The sequence below is a fragment of the Pygoscelis adeliae genome, unplaced genomic scaffold (assembly GCF_000699105.1).
Source record: "Pygoscelis adeliae isolate BGI_AS28 unplaced genomic scaffold, ASM69910v1 Scaffold85, whole genome shotgun sequence".
Taxonomy (NCBI): Eukaryota; Metazoa; Chordata; class Aves; order Sphenisciformes; family Spheniscidae; genus Pygoscelis; species Pygoscelis adeliae.
In genome coordinates, this window is record NW_008824900.1 from 5,286,073 (window position 1) to 5,302,984 (window position 16,912).

General features: G+C 35.8%; 1 protein-coding gene across 1 annotated transcript in view; it reads left to right on the forward strand.

The window, feature by feature from the left end:
* Positions 1–14,786, forward strand: part of PARN (poly(A)-specific ribonuclease) — a 64,643-nt gene extending 49,857 nt beyond the window's left edge. Inside the window, exons 21-23 of the mRNA XM_009324747.1 lie at positions 3,905–4,094; positions 10,919–11,112; positions 13,839–14,786. Of these exons, the coding sequence (XP_009323022.1) occupies positions 3,905–4,094; positions 10,919–11,112; positions 13,839–13,891 (437 nt within the window). The 3' untranslated portion in view covers positions 13,892–14,786. The remainder of the gene's footprint in view (positions 1–3,904; positions 4,095–10,918; positions 11,113–13,838) is intronic.
* Positions 14,787–16,912: the final 2,126 nt, after the last annotated feature.

The following is a 16,912-nucleotide window of genomic DNA, read 5'->3' on the forward strand; positions in this document are numbered from 1 at the left end:
GCTGAAGAAACATACTTGTTTTGTAGTCTTCTAAATTCTTCTACATGCCTGTGAAATTTTGAAAATCACTGAATAATACAATAAAGTAGCCAGCTAGTTTAGAACTTCATTCTCTGTACGTACTAGGAGAGAAGAGAGCACAAAGACTGCGAGATTGAATCTGCGCTATATTTCCGTATTTGAATGAGTGCCATTCATAATTAACTGTGGGGTACTACATGGACTTACTCCAAGTGAAGAAACATTAAGAAAGGAAACTAAATATAGTAATTTATTGGTAGGAGTCAGTATACCCTGCCTCCTTCCTAATCGTAAAGATTGCTCATAGTTACAAGGACTGTTAATTTAGTCTGGTGGGAGAGGGAAAGTTGTCCTGGTGCTGTCTTTGTTCTTTACAGTGTTCTTTATTTTGGCTTTCAAAGCAGACTATTTTAAGAAAAAAATTAATGGTAATGGAGTAGTTTTTATCATATGTCTTTGTTTGCTTGTTTGGGGTGTGCTGGTCCTTTTGGAGGTGGACCAAGGTTTCATTTCACCAAGATTTTTTGTGGTACTGCATAGATCAGCGCATGGTTCCAGCCCCATTGCCAGGTCTGCTTCCTTGTTTTAGGCAAGGGATGGCCAAGGAACTAGTGAATGGGGGTGAGGTTGGGAACTAATTAGTTTACGTGTTCAGATGGAGCAAAGAGGGTGTGATTGGACCAGGTTTGAAAATAAACTGGTTTGACACTAAAGAAAAATACATTTGACGAGGACCCCTGCATGAAAAAAAACTGGGATAAAGAACCAGAAATGGATAATGGGATGTAGCTTGGTTAAGTTGGGGAAAACTGGTGCCTAATGGTAGCGGAGACAAACAATTTAAAAAAGGAGGTAGGAGTACTGCCTTGCCAGAGAAAATAGGAAACAGTGAGTTTAATATTGAAGGATGTTTAGGGTTATGATAGATTGCAAGACCATGAGCTTTACTTTGAAACACTGGACAACGCCATGATGAAAAAAGTGCACATGCAAACTTCTGATTTTTTTAAATGGAGCATAAATAGCCCTAGAAGTCAGTAAATAAGGCTGTGGAACCATACAGTGAGTAATGAGAACAAAACAAAATACTGAATTAGCTACTCACTAATTGAACACTGTTGATCCGACTGAGGCAGCAGTCCCATGTTTTAAGTAGTACATGGTCAGATAAGACTCACAGAGCATCTATACAGAGGTCACTTTAAGTCTTCACAGATGAATTTTTACTTTAGTATTTCATAAACTTGAGTGTTTAGTATTGCAGCCTTAATCTGTGTAGTTCTGTGTATTTATTTTATTTCTATATTGTGGGTTTTTTACCTACACAGTTCTTAAGAGACTTAATATTGTCAGTGGCCATCTGTCACGATTTTGCTCTGCGTAAGATACATAAAAAATACTCTTCGTGAAAGAGTATTTTTGTACACATTCCTCTTGGATCGCTCAACATCAGTCAACCTGTTTAATAGCTTGCCTAATAACTAGGGAAGATGCCATCCTCTAGAAATGTTTTTCCTAAAATAATGTGCAATTACTATTATTCTACTATAAGACAGAAACTTAACTTTACAGCTGCAACTACTGTAATGAAATGCAGCCATGTGGTGTTGGTTACTAGGTCAGGTTTCTCACAGAAAGATTTGTCTTTTCTCTTATGATTTAAATAAATAAGTAAATAAACCCCCTAAGTTCTCTCTAGTGTGTTAGAATTCACAAAGCATTCTAGCAATGCATTTCTTCTATTGGCAATGCAGAGCGATGTAACTGTATTGGTTTTGTTTGGCAATATGGACAGCATTCATCAAAAAAACATCAGAGAAAACGTATTTTGAACTTTTACAGGGAGTTGCTCTTCAGTTCAAGACCATGCAAGATTGATTTATCTGTGTGGCTCCACAGAATTCTCCATATGCCTTCATTTCAGTTGTTCAATGCATGAAGCAATATATTCAGCGTATAATTTTTTAATATTAAATACATATACACATATATGTATATGCATATATCTGTGTGTGTATGTGTAATATGAATGGGTTGCTATAAAATACAGGCCTTATTTCAGGAAAGCAGAGTTGTCTTTGTTCAAAAATACTGACGCTTACACAGATTTATTTTAAAATTATCTTTAGGCTGCATAAGGATGATTTTTTTTTTTTTTCCTTCCTTAAATACAGGCCGGCTTTGTCAGGGAATTAAATGCAAAAGCCACAACTTTGACTCTTAGTTTATAGCAAAACAAATAATGTGAAATGGTTATTGTGTTCTAACAAATTACTATTTATCAGATGATCCATGGTAACTATGTGCTTGATTTTAGCAAGTAAAAACATGCTTGAGTTTAACTAAACAAATTTTACCCTGAGGAATGTCGGCTGGCATGCAGTAACTCCAGTGAGCATTATTAATTCATTCATGATGCCTGCACCATAACTTCATGGGCAATAAATATACTCCTAATTCTTACAAACAGATCCTATAACTTCACAGTTCAAAACAAATATAAGGGGTGTGAAAGGAGGTATGCATAACATCTTTGGTTAGTGCAACAATCTCATGAGGCTATTAATCATAATTGCTGGTATCTATTCTTGGGATTAAAATTAAATGTACAAAGCTGTTGCCCAGTTTTATGTACGTTTCAAAGACTGCAGCAGCAGCAGCATCTATATGCTGTGACTGGTACTATAGGTAATTCATTCCACAGTAGCATAGCCAATATGCAGAATAGATGATCTATTCTGAAAGAGGGAAAAAAACAAATCCACCCATCTTCCTCACCTCTAGCCCAAGCACGAGAAATAACAAGCTCCCACATCACAATTCAGAAAAGGTAATACAGAATATCTGTATTCAAGATGACAACACTTCAACTAGAATCAGAAAAAGAAATTTCTTCAAAAAGATTGGAAGTACATAATAAAATGAGGATTTTGTCTCCACTACAATTATGGTATTTTAAAATGTGCAGCCCAAGTATATGAAAAACAGTTGGGGGGGGTGTGTTATATTTAAACTGGTTTACTGGTTGGTTTACAATACTTTCTTTCAGTGAGTTAGGCTGAAAACAGCAGAGGACACCAGTTGACAGTCAGTTTAATTTGCTGATTCATCTGTTACAGTGATGGCTTCAGGCCAGAGCTTGGCTCGCAGACTAAAGGCTGAGAGCTGTGAAGATGCTGGGATTTGAAGGAATGTTGGTAAATTGTTGCTAAGTGAAGGCAGTGAAAGTTTTTTTCTTTATTTTTGAAGTGATTCTAATTTTGCACTGACAGAAATCCTTCTACCTTGAACTTCCAGTCTTTTTTAGTTAAATGGAGACCAAACGTTAGAAAGATACAAGGATGGAACAGCTGGATATTAGTTAAGTACTGCTTCCACGGATATCTTGTGCAACCAAAATGCAGCTCAAATAAGCTTATGTTTCACAGCAATCAAACAGAGTTTTGGCAGAGGCCTTGCAAATGTCGTCTTTTCCTGGCAGGCTTGCAAAATAAACCTAAAATAAACCTGCTGGGTTAAGTAATGAGACTAAAAGGGAAAAAATCCAGGAAATCTTTGCTTGCCAACAAGCTATCTGGAAGAGGGTTACGACTGAAGAATTGATGGTTTCTAATTTAAAAGAAAAATCTTAAGTAGATTTAACCCTTTTTGTATGAAGTCTGACTCTGAGAAGAGTTTTGAATATCTAATTCAAACATACCATGTGAATTGAGGAAAGTACGGCATTTTCTCCCCGCCCCCAATCACTAACAATGGAACTAGAAGTCGTTTATATGAACAGAACAAATAGCTCACTGCCTTCTGCTTTTCAAAATAAGTTATTTCAGGAGAGGGCATGCTGTGATTTTAACAGTGTTTTGTATATCACTCTTGTTCCCCATAGCTGTAAACACCAGCAGGTATGCTGAAAGTTATAGGATCCAGACATATGCAGAATATGTTGAGAAAAAACATGAAGAAAAACAGGCAAAGAGAAAGTGTACAGAAGATAGTTGGAAGGAGATGGAGAGAAAGCGGTTAAAAACTCAATGCACACCTTACGTTTCCCAGAGTCGATACTACTGTATTAACAGGTGAGACTTTTCCTGCATTGCCAACTCTTGTATTTTTATTGCATTTTTATTAGCAGTCTAGCAATTTTCAGGTAGTTCTTAACCAATAGGTGACTTTCCTTTCTGTACATATTTCTTTGCATATAAATCAGTAGTGGTACATCAGCTGCCACAAGATCATAGGTAAAGGAGCAGAGGGAATTTGGTCACAAATGTGACCAGACAAATTTTTAAAATGTTGGGATCTTGAGGGCAGGTCAAATCACAGCTTCTGAGCTTGATGTAGCAGCACCATTTCTTATAACCAAATAAAAGAATTATTTTCTTTATTCATTTGACACCTCTGAATGGCTTGTGTCATCTGGAAACTTAGCTGTCATCTTATACCCTTGTAAAGGCCGTTTTGGTTTTTGGATGACTTTCCATGGTGATAATGCTGCCAGAGAGAAGGGTGTAAATTACCATCTTGAGCAGTCCTGATGAAGTCGTCCTTATGCTTCAGAAACAGGAAGGCAAATGATGATACTCGCGTGGCTTTAAGTTTTTGGAGTAAAACTTGAAGAGGGTTTTAGTTCGTTATTTAAAGATAAAATTAAGTCAGGAGATGCCGGTTTTGATGCTGGTACAGTATGTTGCTGTATATATTTCTTGTTCCATTTTTACCCTCTCATATTAATGACAGGTTTTGGATATGATAGTAACAGAGGCTTCTTTCTCAGTCATCTGTGTAGCTGTGAACGGGAAGGGTCTTTTAGTTAACCTATCAAGTTATTGCCATTCTTTCTCTCCCCCCGCCCCCATCAATTCTATATAAAAATAAATTTCAGTGGAGTGCATAAGTTACACGTAAGGTGGTGTTCTGTTTTTTTGTTTGTTTGTTTAGTTGGGGTTCCCCTTCGCCACCCCCCACTGTCTAACCCCCACCGGTTAAACAGACCAAATGAGATGGTCATAAAACCAACACTGAGGTCTTCCTGCTTTACCTTTCTTGGGAATGCTATGATAAGGTCTAGCTCTCATCATATCTTCCTGTAAATGTTTCTGTCATGTAACAAATATACTAAACTTGTTCTGTTCTTCTCACTTACATGCGCTTATGATTTGTCTACTTTGCAAAATTAAATGCAGGTGTGTATTTTGGCTAGCTGTCTAATTTTCATGGCTTTTGTCATGGTGGGAATTCTGAATGTGTTAAAGACATGTTTGAGCCCTAAAAACCATATGGAGGAACCTGATGATAAAATCCGTATCAAATGAAGTTAGTTTAATTGAACTATTGTACTTAGGAAAACTTGGGAGTGCATGCTGTGAAGACATGAGGAGCTCTAAAGATTGTCCTGACACTAGTTTACATGTTGCTAAGGTTTAGGTCTATAATTAAGTCTGTATTAAATAGTCTGAAAATACTTATCACTTCTTGAGTCTACTGCAAAGAAATACTAAGTCCTAGTTTTATTTCTACTGGAAGTGTCTGTCCTCAATGAATGTTGTTTTCTGGGTATCTCTCAGATTCTAGATGGATGGTAAGAGTGGCAGCTTATGGTTGAACCATAGACAACTTACTCTTTTAACATACACTTTGGAAAACAGTAATTGTGGAAAGCTGCTTTGTTGTAATCTCGCAAAGAAGTTTGAGGAGTACCGCAAATGTATTATTTGGAAAACTGCTGAATAAAATTTTCAGTGAATTCTTTCCTTAAAATTATGATACGCCACAATGAGTTGTATACCTAAGCACTTAATCTCCTTGAGAATTTTTAATCTATTTTTTCTAGTGTTGTAAAATTCCACATGAAGCAGCCTTGTTTTTAGATGATCAACACTTTGATAGCCTTGGATAGCAGCTTTTATTTTGGTGGTAGAACTTCTTTTATAATTGATGTTACATGAATTATTGTTCTCTCGTTACTCCATTAATAAAGTGATTTGGTTCTGTCCCAAATTCCCTTTCATGCAGGTCTTTTGACATGTTTTTCTTAATTTTATTTTTATTTGTTACTAGTTAGATTGTGTTCTCCTGTCAACTAATCTTTTGTAAATGTTTCCTCTTAAGTGTAATCTGGTTAGGTATAACATGGAACTGCAAACCTTGTGGTCTTTCAGTTCACTCAGGATGAACATTTTCCTTTTGTTTCCAGACAGAGATATATAAAAAATATTTATTTATATTTTTATATATAAAATGGTTATGTATAAATAAAATATAATAGATATAATATAAATATTTATATGACACAATCAGGACAAATATATGTGTGCATGTATATGTGTGTATATTTGTCCAGATTAATTTGAATCATATATAGTTGAACACTCAATACTGTGATGTATCTAGCAGCTGATCTCTTATAATAGCTTCATGTTACTACATCCTTTATTTATTTATTATTTAATAAGCTTACTGCTTCAATTTCTGCCAGGGAGCACAGCTGCAGAATAGCTGTTCCTCTCCATGATGACAATATATCCTGGCTACTTTTTCATTCAGAAATGGAGTTGTTGGGTATTTCTTGGAAGGAACTTTTGTCTTAAATTGACAGATTGATAAGTATGTAACAAAGATTCTTTAATTCCTGTCTTACTAAAAAAATATAGTCCCATATTACAGAGGAACTACTCTTCAGAAAATATAGTGTAATAGTATTAATAGCAGTCACAAGGTAAAATCACTTATAATTAACATATACCCCTTGCATATAACTTATGACTACTGTTAGATATCAAAATTGATTTTAATGGAAGTATGCCTGTTTATTAATGTTAGATGGAGAAGTAGAGGAAAAACTGATGCATTTGACAAAACTTCGAGTAGTTAATAAGATCCCCTTCTCTAAAGCTGTTCACTATTCAGAATATACTTTTGAAATAGATGGATCACAGCCTCTTGTGTGTTATACAGTACCAGCTATGTTGTGCTTAGCAAATAACTGCCTGCCAGCACTGCCACGACTGTGAAATGCATGGATTTCAGACCTTTTCCTTAGCAAAATAGTGTTAAACCATAGCATGAAAAACCACATAGGGTATGTTCTATGTAAAACTAGATACCCTGCTCTACTTGTAGGTACTTATTCCAATTTTCCTTATCATCATCTAGGAATGAGTAAAATAAAACAAGGCCAATGGTAAAAGACTTACACTAGTATGAAGTACAGGAAAGCGATACGTCATTTTGCCTTACAAGTTTTCTAGCTAAAACCAGGAGTGCTGCAGCTTCTGTCAAGTCAGGGTGCTGTTTGTAGCACCACTTCCTTGAATCTCTTTATTTTGCTGAAGATAGTTTGTCACATTTTTGAAATGTTCATGTATTTCTGCTGATGATTTCTTTTTACAGAAATGGTTGTTTATAGTGGTTTATTACTAAATAAAGGATAAGAATTGGGAAAAGCTGAGTCATTAAAGATATGGATAATAAATATTGCAAGGAAATTATTGTAGTATTCCAGTATTCTAGTGTTATTTCAGGAGATTTCACCTGCTCTTAAGCTGAAATGACTGATTTTCATGATGGGTCAAGTAACTACTGCCCCCACAATGTTGTTCGAAGTGGCAAGAAAACACAGGGTTTATGTTTTTGTTTAAATGAGATTTACTTGAAGTTGGAGGTCAGTATATATCCAGGCCAGTTCAAGATGCTCTGTTGTGATGGAAGTAAGTGGTCCTTTTAAAAGTAGGACATGCTTTTCCAAAACAGAAAATGTTTAATGCTACATCGTCATAATTGTTTTCCCACCTTTTGCCCCCGCTCCAGTTGCTGATTCTTTCAAAATAATTACCATAGTACTAGTTGGATTGCTGCTGTTTAGTAGCTGAAATGACATTACAAAGTTCACGGGCAGTTTAATCAGGTGGAGTGCGTGCTCTTTCTGGCAGTAGAGTGATATACAAGTCCTCCGCATCCTGTTGATTCATCTAGTACTAATGTTGCTAGTTGTACTGCTGGAATTTAACAAAAATACTGTATTCTTTGTTGATTAGGATTGTACTTAATAGGAATAGAAACTGAGAATAAAATGTAGATTTTCTGTTTCTACCACCTTCTTCCAGTGGCATTCATCCTCGTCAGGTTTGCCTGTGGGCTGGCATTAAAATAGGTCAACAGAAGGGAGAGGTTGAGGAAGGACTAGTGAAAACTACCGCCATTGAAGATGCTTGGAACTTCACCTACCATCATCACTGACTGATGTGAAAGCTATATTGTGTTCACTAGGTAGATTTGCCAACTGGCAACGTATGATAGGCTTTTCTTGTGGTTTTGTTTTTTGTTCCACCCCTGCCCCCCCCCAAACAAACAAACAAAAAAACTTGGCTAGTAATTTTATTTTAAAAATGAGAACAATCTCCATTTCAATATACAAGAGAAATTTCAGAACCTTCTTAAATATATTCTTTTAAAAAAGAAAAATTATTGCCTGGATAACTGTTGTACATGTGTGTTTTGAAACTAAGTGCTACGTTTGTTAATGGATGATGTAAGTCTCTGTCTCTAAATGGTTCAGGTACCCAAGCAGTGGAGGATCCTAAACAAGTATATCTGAATTGGACAATTACTAATAGATATTAGTTTGTTCGATTCTTCCACTTTATTTAGTTGTTTTCCAACAGAGTATGGAAATTGAGGCAGAAATATGGACATACTCCAAAATAGCTGAGATAATTAGAAAACTGAACTTTGCTGTAAGTAGTGCTCTAACTTGTGTATACAACCATACTGATTTGCTACTATTGCTAAGTGAATAAATAATGTTGCTGTAGTCCTTGAATCTTATTTAAGTCAAAGAAGAATAAGGCACAAAGAAATCAACCCTTAGCCATCTAGAATCCATGCAATCAATGAATGAATGTAGAATAAAATTAATACTTTGGGAGAAAGCAAGAAGTCAACAGTTCTTGATTATAAAATATATATATATATTTTTTGGATTTTGTGCTGCCAGTTTTTTGGTAGGGTTTTTTTTTCCCCTTAAGGTATCTGCAGGAAGAACACAAGGCCTAAAATTAATTTTTATTTTGTACTTTGGTACACAGCTAAATGCGCACTGAAGGTCAAGAACTTGTTTCTCTTTATTTGCAGTAACTTCTCAAGAGTCTAAGTTGAAAAAAATTAAATCCAACCATAAGACCTTTCAAAAGGGGAGCTGCTTCTTACAGTGAGTGCAAGTTCCCTTCTAAGAGCCAAGTGCTCATAATATGTCTAAGAAATCCTGGGATCATAATTTATGGCTCCTGAGTTTTTCTTCCTTGTGTATTTTTCAGAATATCTTTCCCAAAAGTAGAATTCTTACAAACTTTTCTAAACAATGTTTTAAAAAATATATATAGTAGTTTTTCATTTTCTAAATGTTCTTTCTTCAATAGACCTTTTTTCTTTCCAAACCTAGTTTTTGCCTGTTTTACAATATTGAAGTGTGTATGTAGGATAAACAGTTCTATCCAGCTTTTTGGCTTGCATCTTTTTATTGATGGTAGTTGTGGTGTGACTTGAAATGATGATTTGTAAAAAATCATGCAAGGAGGCCTTCTGTGTGTGAAAGTTTGGAGGAAAAGCCAGCTATTCATCAAAGTAAATGGTGTTTGTGCTCCTAAAGTGGAAGTGAGAGCATGAGGCGTAATCATATGTTTCATGTTTGTTTATTGCCTTTGGACATACCAGAAAGAGTCTGTTTTAAATTGCAAAATGTTCAGCTGAAAAAATTCCATTTCAAAGCCAAAACTATACAGCCAAATTTAACAGTCCTTTAGCTGAAACCTTATTGAGTCACCATAATTCCCTGCTATTATTGATTAGAAAGAAAAAATAAAATAGCTTGTAAAGCTTTGTTCTATAACTCAGTATTAATTTTTATTTAAATGAAAGAATAGAACATGGCTTAGATGCATAGAGCTGTTTTGTGGCATTCTTAATGAAAATCTAAAGGTTTGTAAGTCTAAAACTACCTTTTTTTTTTTTAATTGGTTGTTCTAAAAGAGCATTAAAATAGACATTTAAGTAGCTGATATTCACATATTTAGAAGTTTGTAATGGGTACTATTTTTTTAATTAGCCCCTTTGCTACTGCATTCTTTCTCATAGTCATGCTAATTTGATTTTAATATTGTCATTTGTCTTTCAGGGAAACTTAACAATAGTATTCCAGTCGAATGAAAGTCTATGCAGTGTTATTTCAATGTATGCTGAATGAAACGGAGCTCTAAGTTAATCTTCAGTACTGTATTAGTCAGGCTTCATTCACATACTACCTAAGAAATGAGTGTGCAATTTTTTGTGCTTTTTATTTTACCAGCCTGTTGGATGGTATGACTCTTCACACTTTAAGGCCTGATTTAAATTTTATTATATGGAGCTTGATGGTTTTCTCTACCTTTATGTAATAGAAATGCTTTTAAAACGGCATATAGTTTCAGGAGAGAGGATGAAGTTAGCATGCAGAATCCTTCAATATCAAGTTGTGTGTTTGAGGCTTAACAGTTGTATATAACTTAGTGTCTATTGAGAATGCTTTACAAGAGCTTTCATAACTAAGAGAATAAAAATTAAAATTAAGCAGGGTAGAGAACTGCTTTAATTACATTTGAGTTCAGTGATCTCATCAGAGTAGCAGCTAAGCCTGAGACATCTATAGTACAAAGAATGAATACCTTCATCTACATAAGATTGGATTAGATAGCCAACTTACAGAATTTTATAGTTAAGTCAGATCTTCCAGATAATGTAATTTCATGGTACACCAGTTACTACAGTTTATTCTACTACCTTCGTAAGCATTTAATAGATGTACAACAGCTAGCACCTATGTAATAGTTATTCTTTACTTGTTCATAATCTCATTTCTTCTACATTTCAGTTTTACAGGTACCAGTACAGTGGGAAAGAGAAGCATGAGTCCTATTCAGGAAGAAGCTGGTTCTGATGATATGGAAGAGGGAGAAGGCCAAGATCCAGATTATGATCAGACAGACTCCTGTGCAGAGTCCCTGTCAGATGGTAAGAAGAGAGCCAAAAAGTTCAAAAAGATCAAGACGGAGCAAGTTCCAGCAGGTAAGGGCAATGTTCGTGCGCATGGTTTTTTCCTGTTCTGTTTGGAGCTACCCTAGGCCTGAAGAGAACTGAAGTTGTTTTCTTGAATGTCTTAACTTTTCTGGACTGCTAAGAATGTAATGCAATAAGTCACTGTTACAAGTTTTTGCAATAAGTTATTTAAACTGAAGATTGCATCATACAAAAATTGTAAAAACAAAAAACCAAAAAAACCCCCCACAAACAAACAAACAATACCCAACCTGAGACCAACCAAAGGAAACAGGATGTAGTTGATATCTATCTTGCTTGCTTTCTTTCTTAAAATAAAGGTCTCTGAATATTTTTAGCTATTCTTAATCTCTTTTTTTTTTTGATGTGACTTTCTATTTAAGGCTACCCAATATGTTTTGCATATCGTAAGCAAAATTGAAGGAATTCTGGAAGTAGGATTCTAGAGTAGATTTACCTGTTAATCCAATACTTTATCACGAAATGTAAGATTAACTTAACGTGGTCATTTTCCCTTAAGCTTGATTGGATGGAATCATGGCATAATTGAATGTACTTAGCTTGACCTGCCAGATGTGTGTCATTAGACAACCTCTGTTGCTTGCAAATGAGTCCAGTTTTAATAAACCTACCTGCTGCCCTGAAAGCTAATATATGTGCCCTTTTAATTAGCACTTTAAGACTATATATCCTGATAATATTGCACTAACATCCCTTATTTACAGTTACTTGTGAGATAAGATATTTCTGTAAGTTGAGAAAACAATGGAATTTCTCAATCTTGTCAGAATATTATTTACCTCTACAATTAAGCCAAAACTTTGACAGTCTTCCTGCCTGCCCCTCACCACTTCTGGCACACCTCTTGCCACAGTGCTGTTTTAGGTTGAGTGCAGTTTGACCCAGTCAGACTGCTGTTTTATATCCCCTGGTATAAATAACTAGGCTGTAACTCTATTGAAACCCTTTCCTCTCTAGAACGTTTCCTGAGAATGTGTTGACTTTCTGAGACAACTCAATGAAGGAGTAAGCTGCCAGACAGGTGCTGAGCTACTGGGCTCTTAAACTTATGCAGGCCCTTTAGCTTCTGGTTTGCATTTATGAATCACTTAGCTGCGGGGTTTTTTCTGATAACACTTGGCAAGACGGTGATGAAAAGTGAGTGTGTTTAAAATACCTTCCAAACATTTTGGATGGGTGGATCATAGTCACCCTTAACAGTTCTTGCAGTCTGCCACATGCTCTGAGTAAGCCTTTGCTTATTTGAAAGGCTTACTGGACCGTGAGCAGATCAGTCACATTTCATGGACTGCTAGTTGTTGAAGCTTGAGGAATCTCACTTTCAGGAGAGGCAGTTTTTGAAAAGTAGAAGAAACAGTAGGTTTTTGTTGTAAAAGTGTCAAGTTGTGGATTTGCCCAAGTGATAATTTTTTTTTCTTTCTTCTGTTATGTATTTTATAAATTTCCTTTTTTTTTTAATCTGGTTTAGAACTCACAATGTAATGCTTGAAAAATCAATAGTGTTTCTAACACAGATTATAAACCCAAATAATCTTCTTCTTTCTTCTAAAAACTGTTTTGATGTATACATTAGTATAGGCAATGTTCTGTGTGGTGTTTGTAACCATAGCTTTTATTGTTCTTTAGCTGGTTGAAGACTTTTCACCTAGGGTTGATGTAAGGGGTTTTTTGCAGACTTTGTCTAAAAAATATGTAGATATTAAAGTACTTTTAACTGTATTTCTGACTAAACACAGGCAGGTGACAATCAGATTAGTTTTCACCTGATATTTTTGCTACATTGTGTGAGTAATTATTGCAGCCTGAAAAAAAAAAAAAAAAATCTTAGGTCACATGAATTTAAACCTCAAAAGATTTGATTTTTATTGACCTATTTATTGTTGATTCTATTTCAACTTTTGTTAGTAATTTTTTGCAGAAATGGATTAGACTATATTAAAAAATTAAGTCATATCTTAATTATTGGTCAGCTGGAGCACTGCCTGTATTGAAGTATATTCAAATATTAATAGTTAAAACTTCATTTCAATATCTGCTCTAGCCACTTTTATCCAGAAAGTGTTATTGTATACCAAGCATCCTTTCTCCTGATTTGGTCGAGTAAAATCTTTCTTAGCTGATTCAAAAGCTGTGATTGGAAATTGCTTTCTTCTTGTAGTTCAATAGGGCAATTGGGCCATGCAAGCATATGCAAAATGACAAGACTGTCTAATTCCAAGTATAAAATTCCTGCTCTGTATTTGGCGTTATGGAAATACACTTTATCAGTATTAGTGTGATTCATCTTTCTTCTCCAATTAATTTGGGCTGAAAATATTCTTCACTGTCTGAACTGCCTTAAACAAGAATAACTGCAAGTACACTTGAGAAAATAGTATTATTTAACTTTATCATCCCAGTTATTGCAAAACCAAAATTACTTGGATTAAAAATATTCATTAATTGCAAAATATAATATTTAACATTTGGGTAAGAAACTTAACATTAACCTCTTTTTTTTTTTTTTTTTTAAAGTGCCTACTCATAAACAGTCTCTTGGTTTTCCCCCCGTAAATATTGACTGGCCAGTAATGTATCTAGAGCCTTGCTCTAGAGGAGAAAAAATGTCTTTGTATGCTCTGAAAGAATAAAAAGATTCTTGATTTAATTTTTATTCTTTTCAGTGTTTGCCTATTGAAGTCTTAAATATATTGTTCCATGACTCTGTCTTTTAGGAAGCCTCACAAGTAGTTCCACTGGAATTTTTGAAGTCCCTGAAACATGGTAGGAAACAACTGCCTTAACAAGTGGAATTGATTGAAAGCAGTTGCGAGAATACACCTCTTGGAAGCCATACTTTATTTAAATAAAGTGGTGTTAACAAACCAGTATGTGTCCTGAAAATCAGTTTAATTATTTTAAACTGTTTCTTGAACAATCACTGTCAATTTTACTTGTGTGTATATTAACTAGTATATGACTCGTTGTTGATCGTGTGAAATCCTTGCTGTCATAAGTGATGTTAGATTTAAGAAGCAAGACTAAATGTATTTTGGTCACCTACTTTGGCATGCTGGCTATGAAATGTACAAAAAGAACTGGCACTCTGATTTCATGCTAGGCTGTTTCCTGTGCTTGAGGGGAGTTACCACAAATCTCCTAATCTTCAGCTATTTTTTCAGGCAATATCAGTACGCTGTCAGCATTCTTGAAACTGGTAGGACTGCAGTTTCTCATATTGCTTTCTACCAGTTACTTCATCTGGAAATCTTTTTTTAGTTTTCCATTCTCTACCCCCCACCCCCTGTGCAGCCAGTCTTCGTCTAAATACCAACTTTACACATACCTTATCCTTTCAAAAAAACTGTAACTTAGAAGTTTCTCAAACATTAGTTTCCTGGTGGGAGGTGGTTTTTCTTTGTTTTCACATCTATTGCTGTTTTCACTCTTAAGTCTTGATATGTTTCTTCCCTCCTTCTTCCCCAGCTTGTGGGGTTTTTGTAAAAACTTTTTTTGGTACCTGTGACAAACATGCTAACTGCACCGGCCCTTTATTTGTTTAAAAAAGGATCTGCATTGGTAGATTTCAGAAAATGTTTGATATTTAACATTTTTGTATAATGGAAATAAAAACAAAAGATGTATTTCCATAAAAATGAAAATTAAAGACATTTTCTTAGGAACTGGTTTGTTTTATTTATTAGCTTCTGAAATGTTTTTAGTGAACTCTTCTTTTTTCTTCATAATATAACTTTTTTTTTTGTCAGCCTGTGATTAGCAGACCCTTTTGGTCGATGAACTACTTTCAAGATAGTTGTGAAGTGTAACCAAGAAAAGCAAACCTGTTGTCATAAGATTTAAATCCTCATGTGTTTCTCTTGGGGGGGGGGGGGGGGGGGGAGGGGAAGGAGGAAGAGAAGACAGTTCTGCAAATCAGCGAGTTTAAAGCCATTGCTGTGGAAGAGTGGAATATTAAGAAGGCTTTATCAGATTGTATTTACATTAGAGTAGGAACCACTGTCATTTAAACAATGCAATAACCTGTTTGAAGGTATGCCAAAATTTGTGGGTTTTTAAATGATTGTGAGAGCTATCTTGAACTTGCATTGCAAAGGGGAAAATTTAAAGACGTCAAATGTGAAATGTTTTATTTCTAACCTTGGATACTACCAGAATTAGTATAATTAAGTTGTTGGTTTTTTAATAGCAGCCATATCATTACATTCTCACACTAAAATGCGGGAAAGAAGACAGTGGTCTCAGTGATGCAAAGGGAAATTTGTAACTGAACTCTTCTGCTCTCAAGGATCCAGAGACTTTTCTTCTCTGAGACTCATGACCTTAGTAGTAAATACTTAAATCACTTTTATCTTGAGTATCCAAATCTACAAAGAAACTGCAGATTTAGTTCTCAGAATATATGCAACACAAAGAAAAATTGTATAAAATATTCATCTCTTAGGGAGATGATTCAGGTAACTTATACAGTGTTCTATCCAAATGTTGGGGGGGAGGTGTTATTAACTATATATCCTAAAGAACTGGCATAACATGATTTGGAAGGGAGCTTGGAGTCACGATGTCAAAAGGATACAAAAGCATTTAAAGGCATTGTCAGAGGTACACGTTAAGAGGCAAGGAAGTCTCTGCTCAACAGCTATAGAGGCCTGCACTGTTGCAGAGAATCCACCTGGAGTCTACCCCGAGGCCATTAAGATCTTTATGGTACTGACTTCACTCTTGAACAGCAACATTTACATACCTGCAGGGAAAATACCGGTCTTAATTGCATTACAATACAATCCCTTAAAAACTTGTTTCTTTGGAGTAGGCCATGTATATCCTTCTCTAAACTACAAAGGTTAATAGATATTCCCACTATTTCTACCCTCCTTCCCTCCCAAATTGTCATTTTGTGGAGCAGGATGTTATTTATCTCTACCTGTAATTAATACCTCTTAAGAAAATAGTGTTCTCCCATTTCTAGTCCTTATATGTGTTAATTTTACCAGTTAACACCTAGGTAAGCTAATAAAATGGGGCTGGATGTGGGGCTATAATGTTTCTAATACTAAGTTTGGGTGGAGAACTGTCAGGGGTCAGTGACAGGTGGTGTCCTAAGAAGGAACTGGCCCCATTGATACCGCATCAAACCTCATTATTCTGTGGGGTTTAGTATACTTCCCTTTGTTTTAAATGAAATCATTAATTCTAGAGGGGAAAGAATGTAGCTTCTTAAATTAGATCCACATTTGTTCCCTAATGTATGTTTAAAATACGTGCATAGAATTTAGATCTTTACAGCATTTGTTTCTGAAAAACAAAGCTGTCATCACTGGTCTTCCTGGCTGCGGAGATTCCTGGGTCTTGATCTCCGGGGGTTTTATGTGCTATTTCTCGACTCCAGAGGTATGGTGAGGCATCGGTCTGGCTGCTTCATTATGGAGCTGGGATAGCTGGTAAGTTGCTGAGAGGCTATGTTTTGGCCCAGTAAAAAGTCAGATGCATCTGTGTAATACTTTGACTGAATTACTTTTTTGATTTACCTTTTTTTTTCTTCATTCCCTTTTTCTCCCGGGGGAGGGCACTCATGGATCTGTTCAAGTTTAGTTAGAGGTTTTCTTGCTATGTGGAGGAGCAGCGATGGCTACTCCTAGTTCAGTGTCCTGCACAGTTGCGCCTGTCCGGGGCCAAACCAGCTCTGGGCAGGAGGTCCCTCTCCTGTCCCTTTGACTTTTGTTGCGGATGGGAGGCGGTCGGGGCGGGGCGGCGCGGCCTCCCCTCTCCCCTCAGGGCCGGGAGGGAGGTG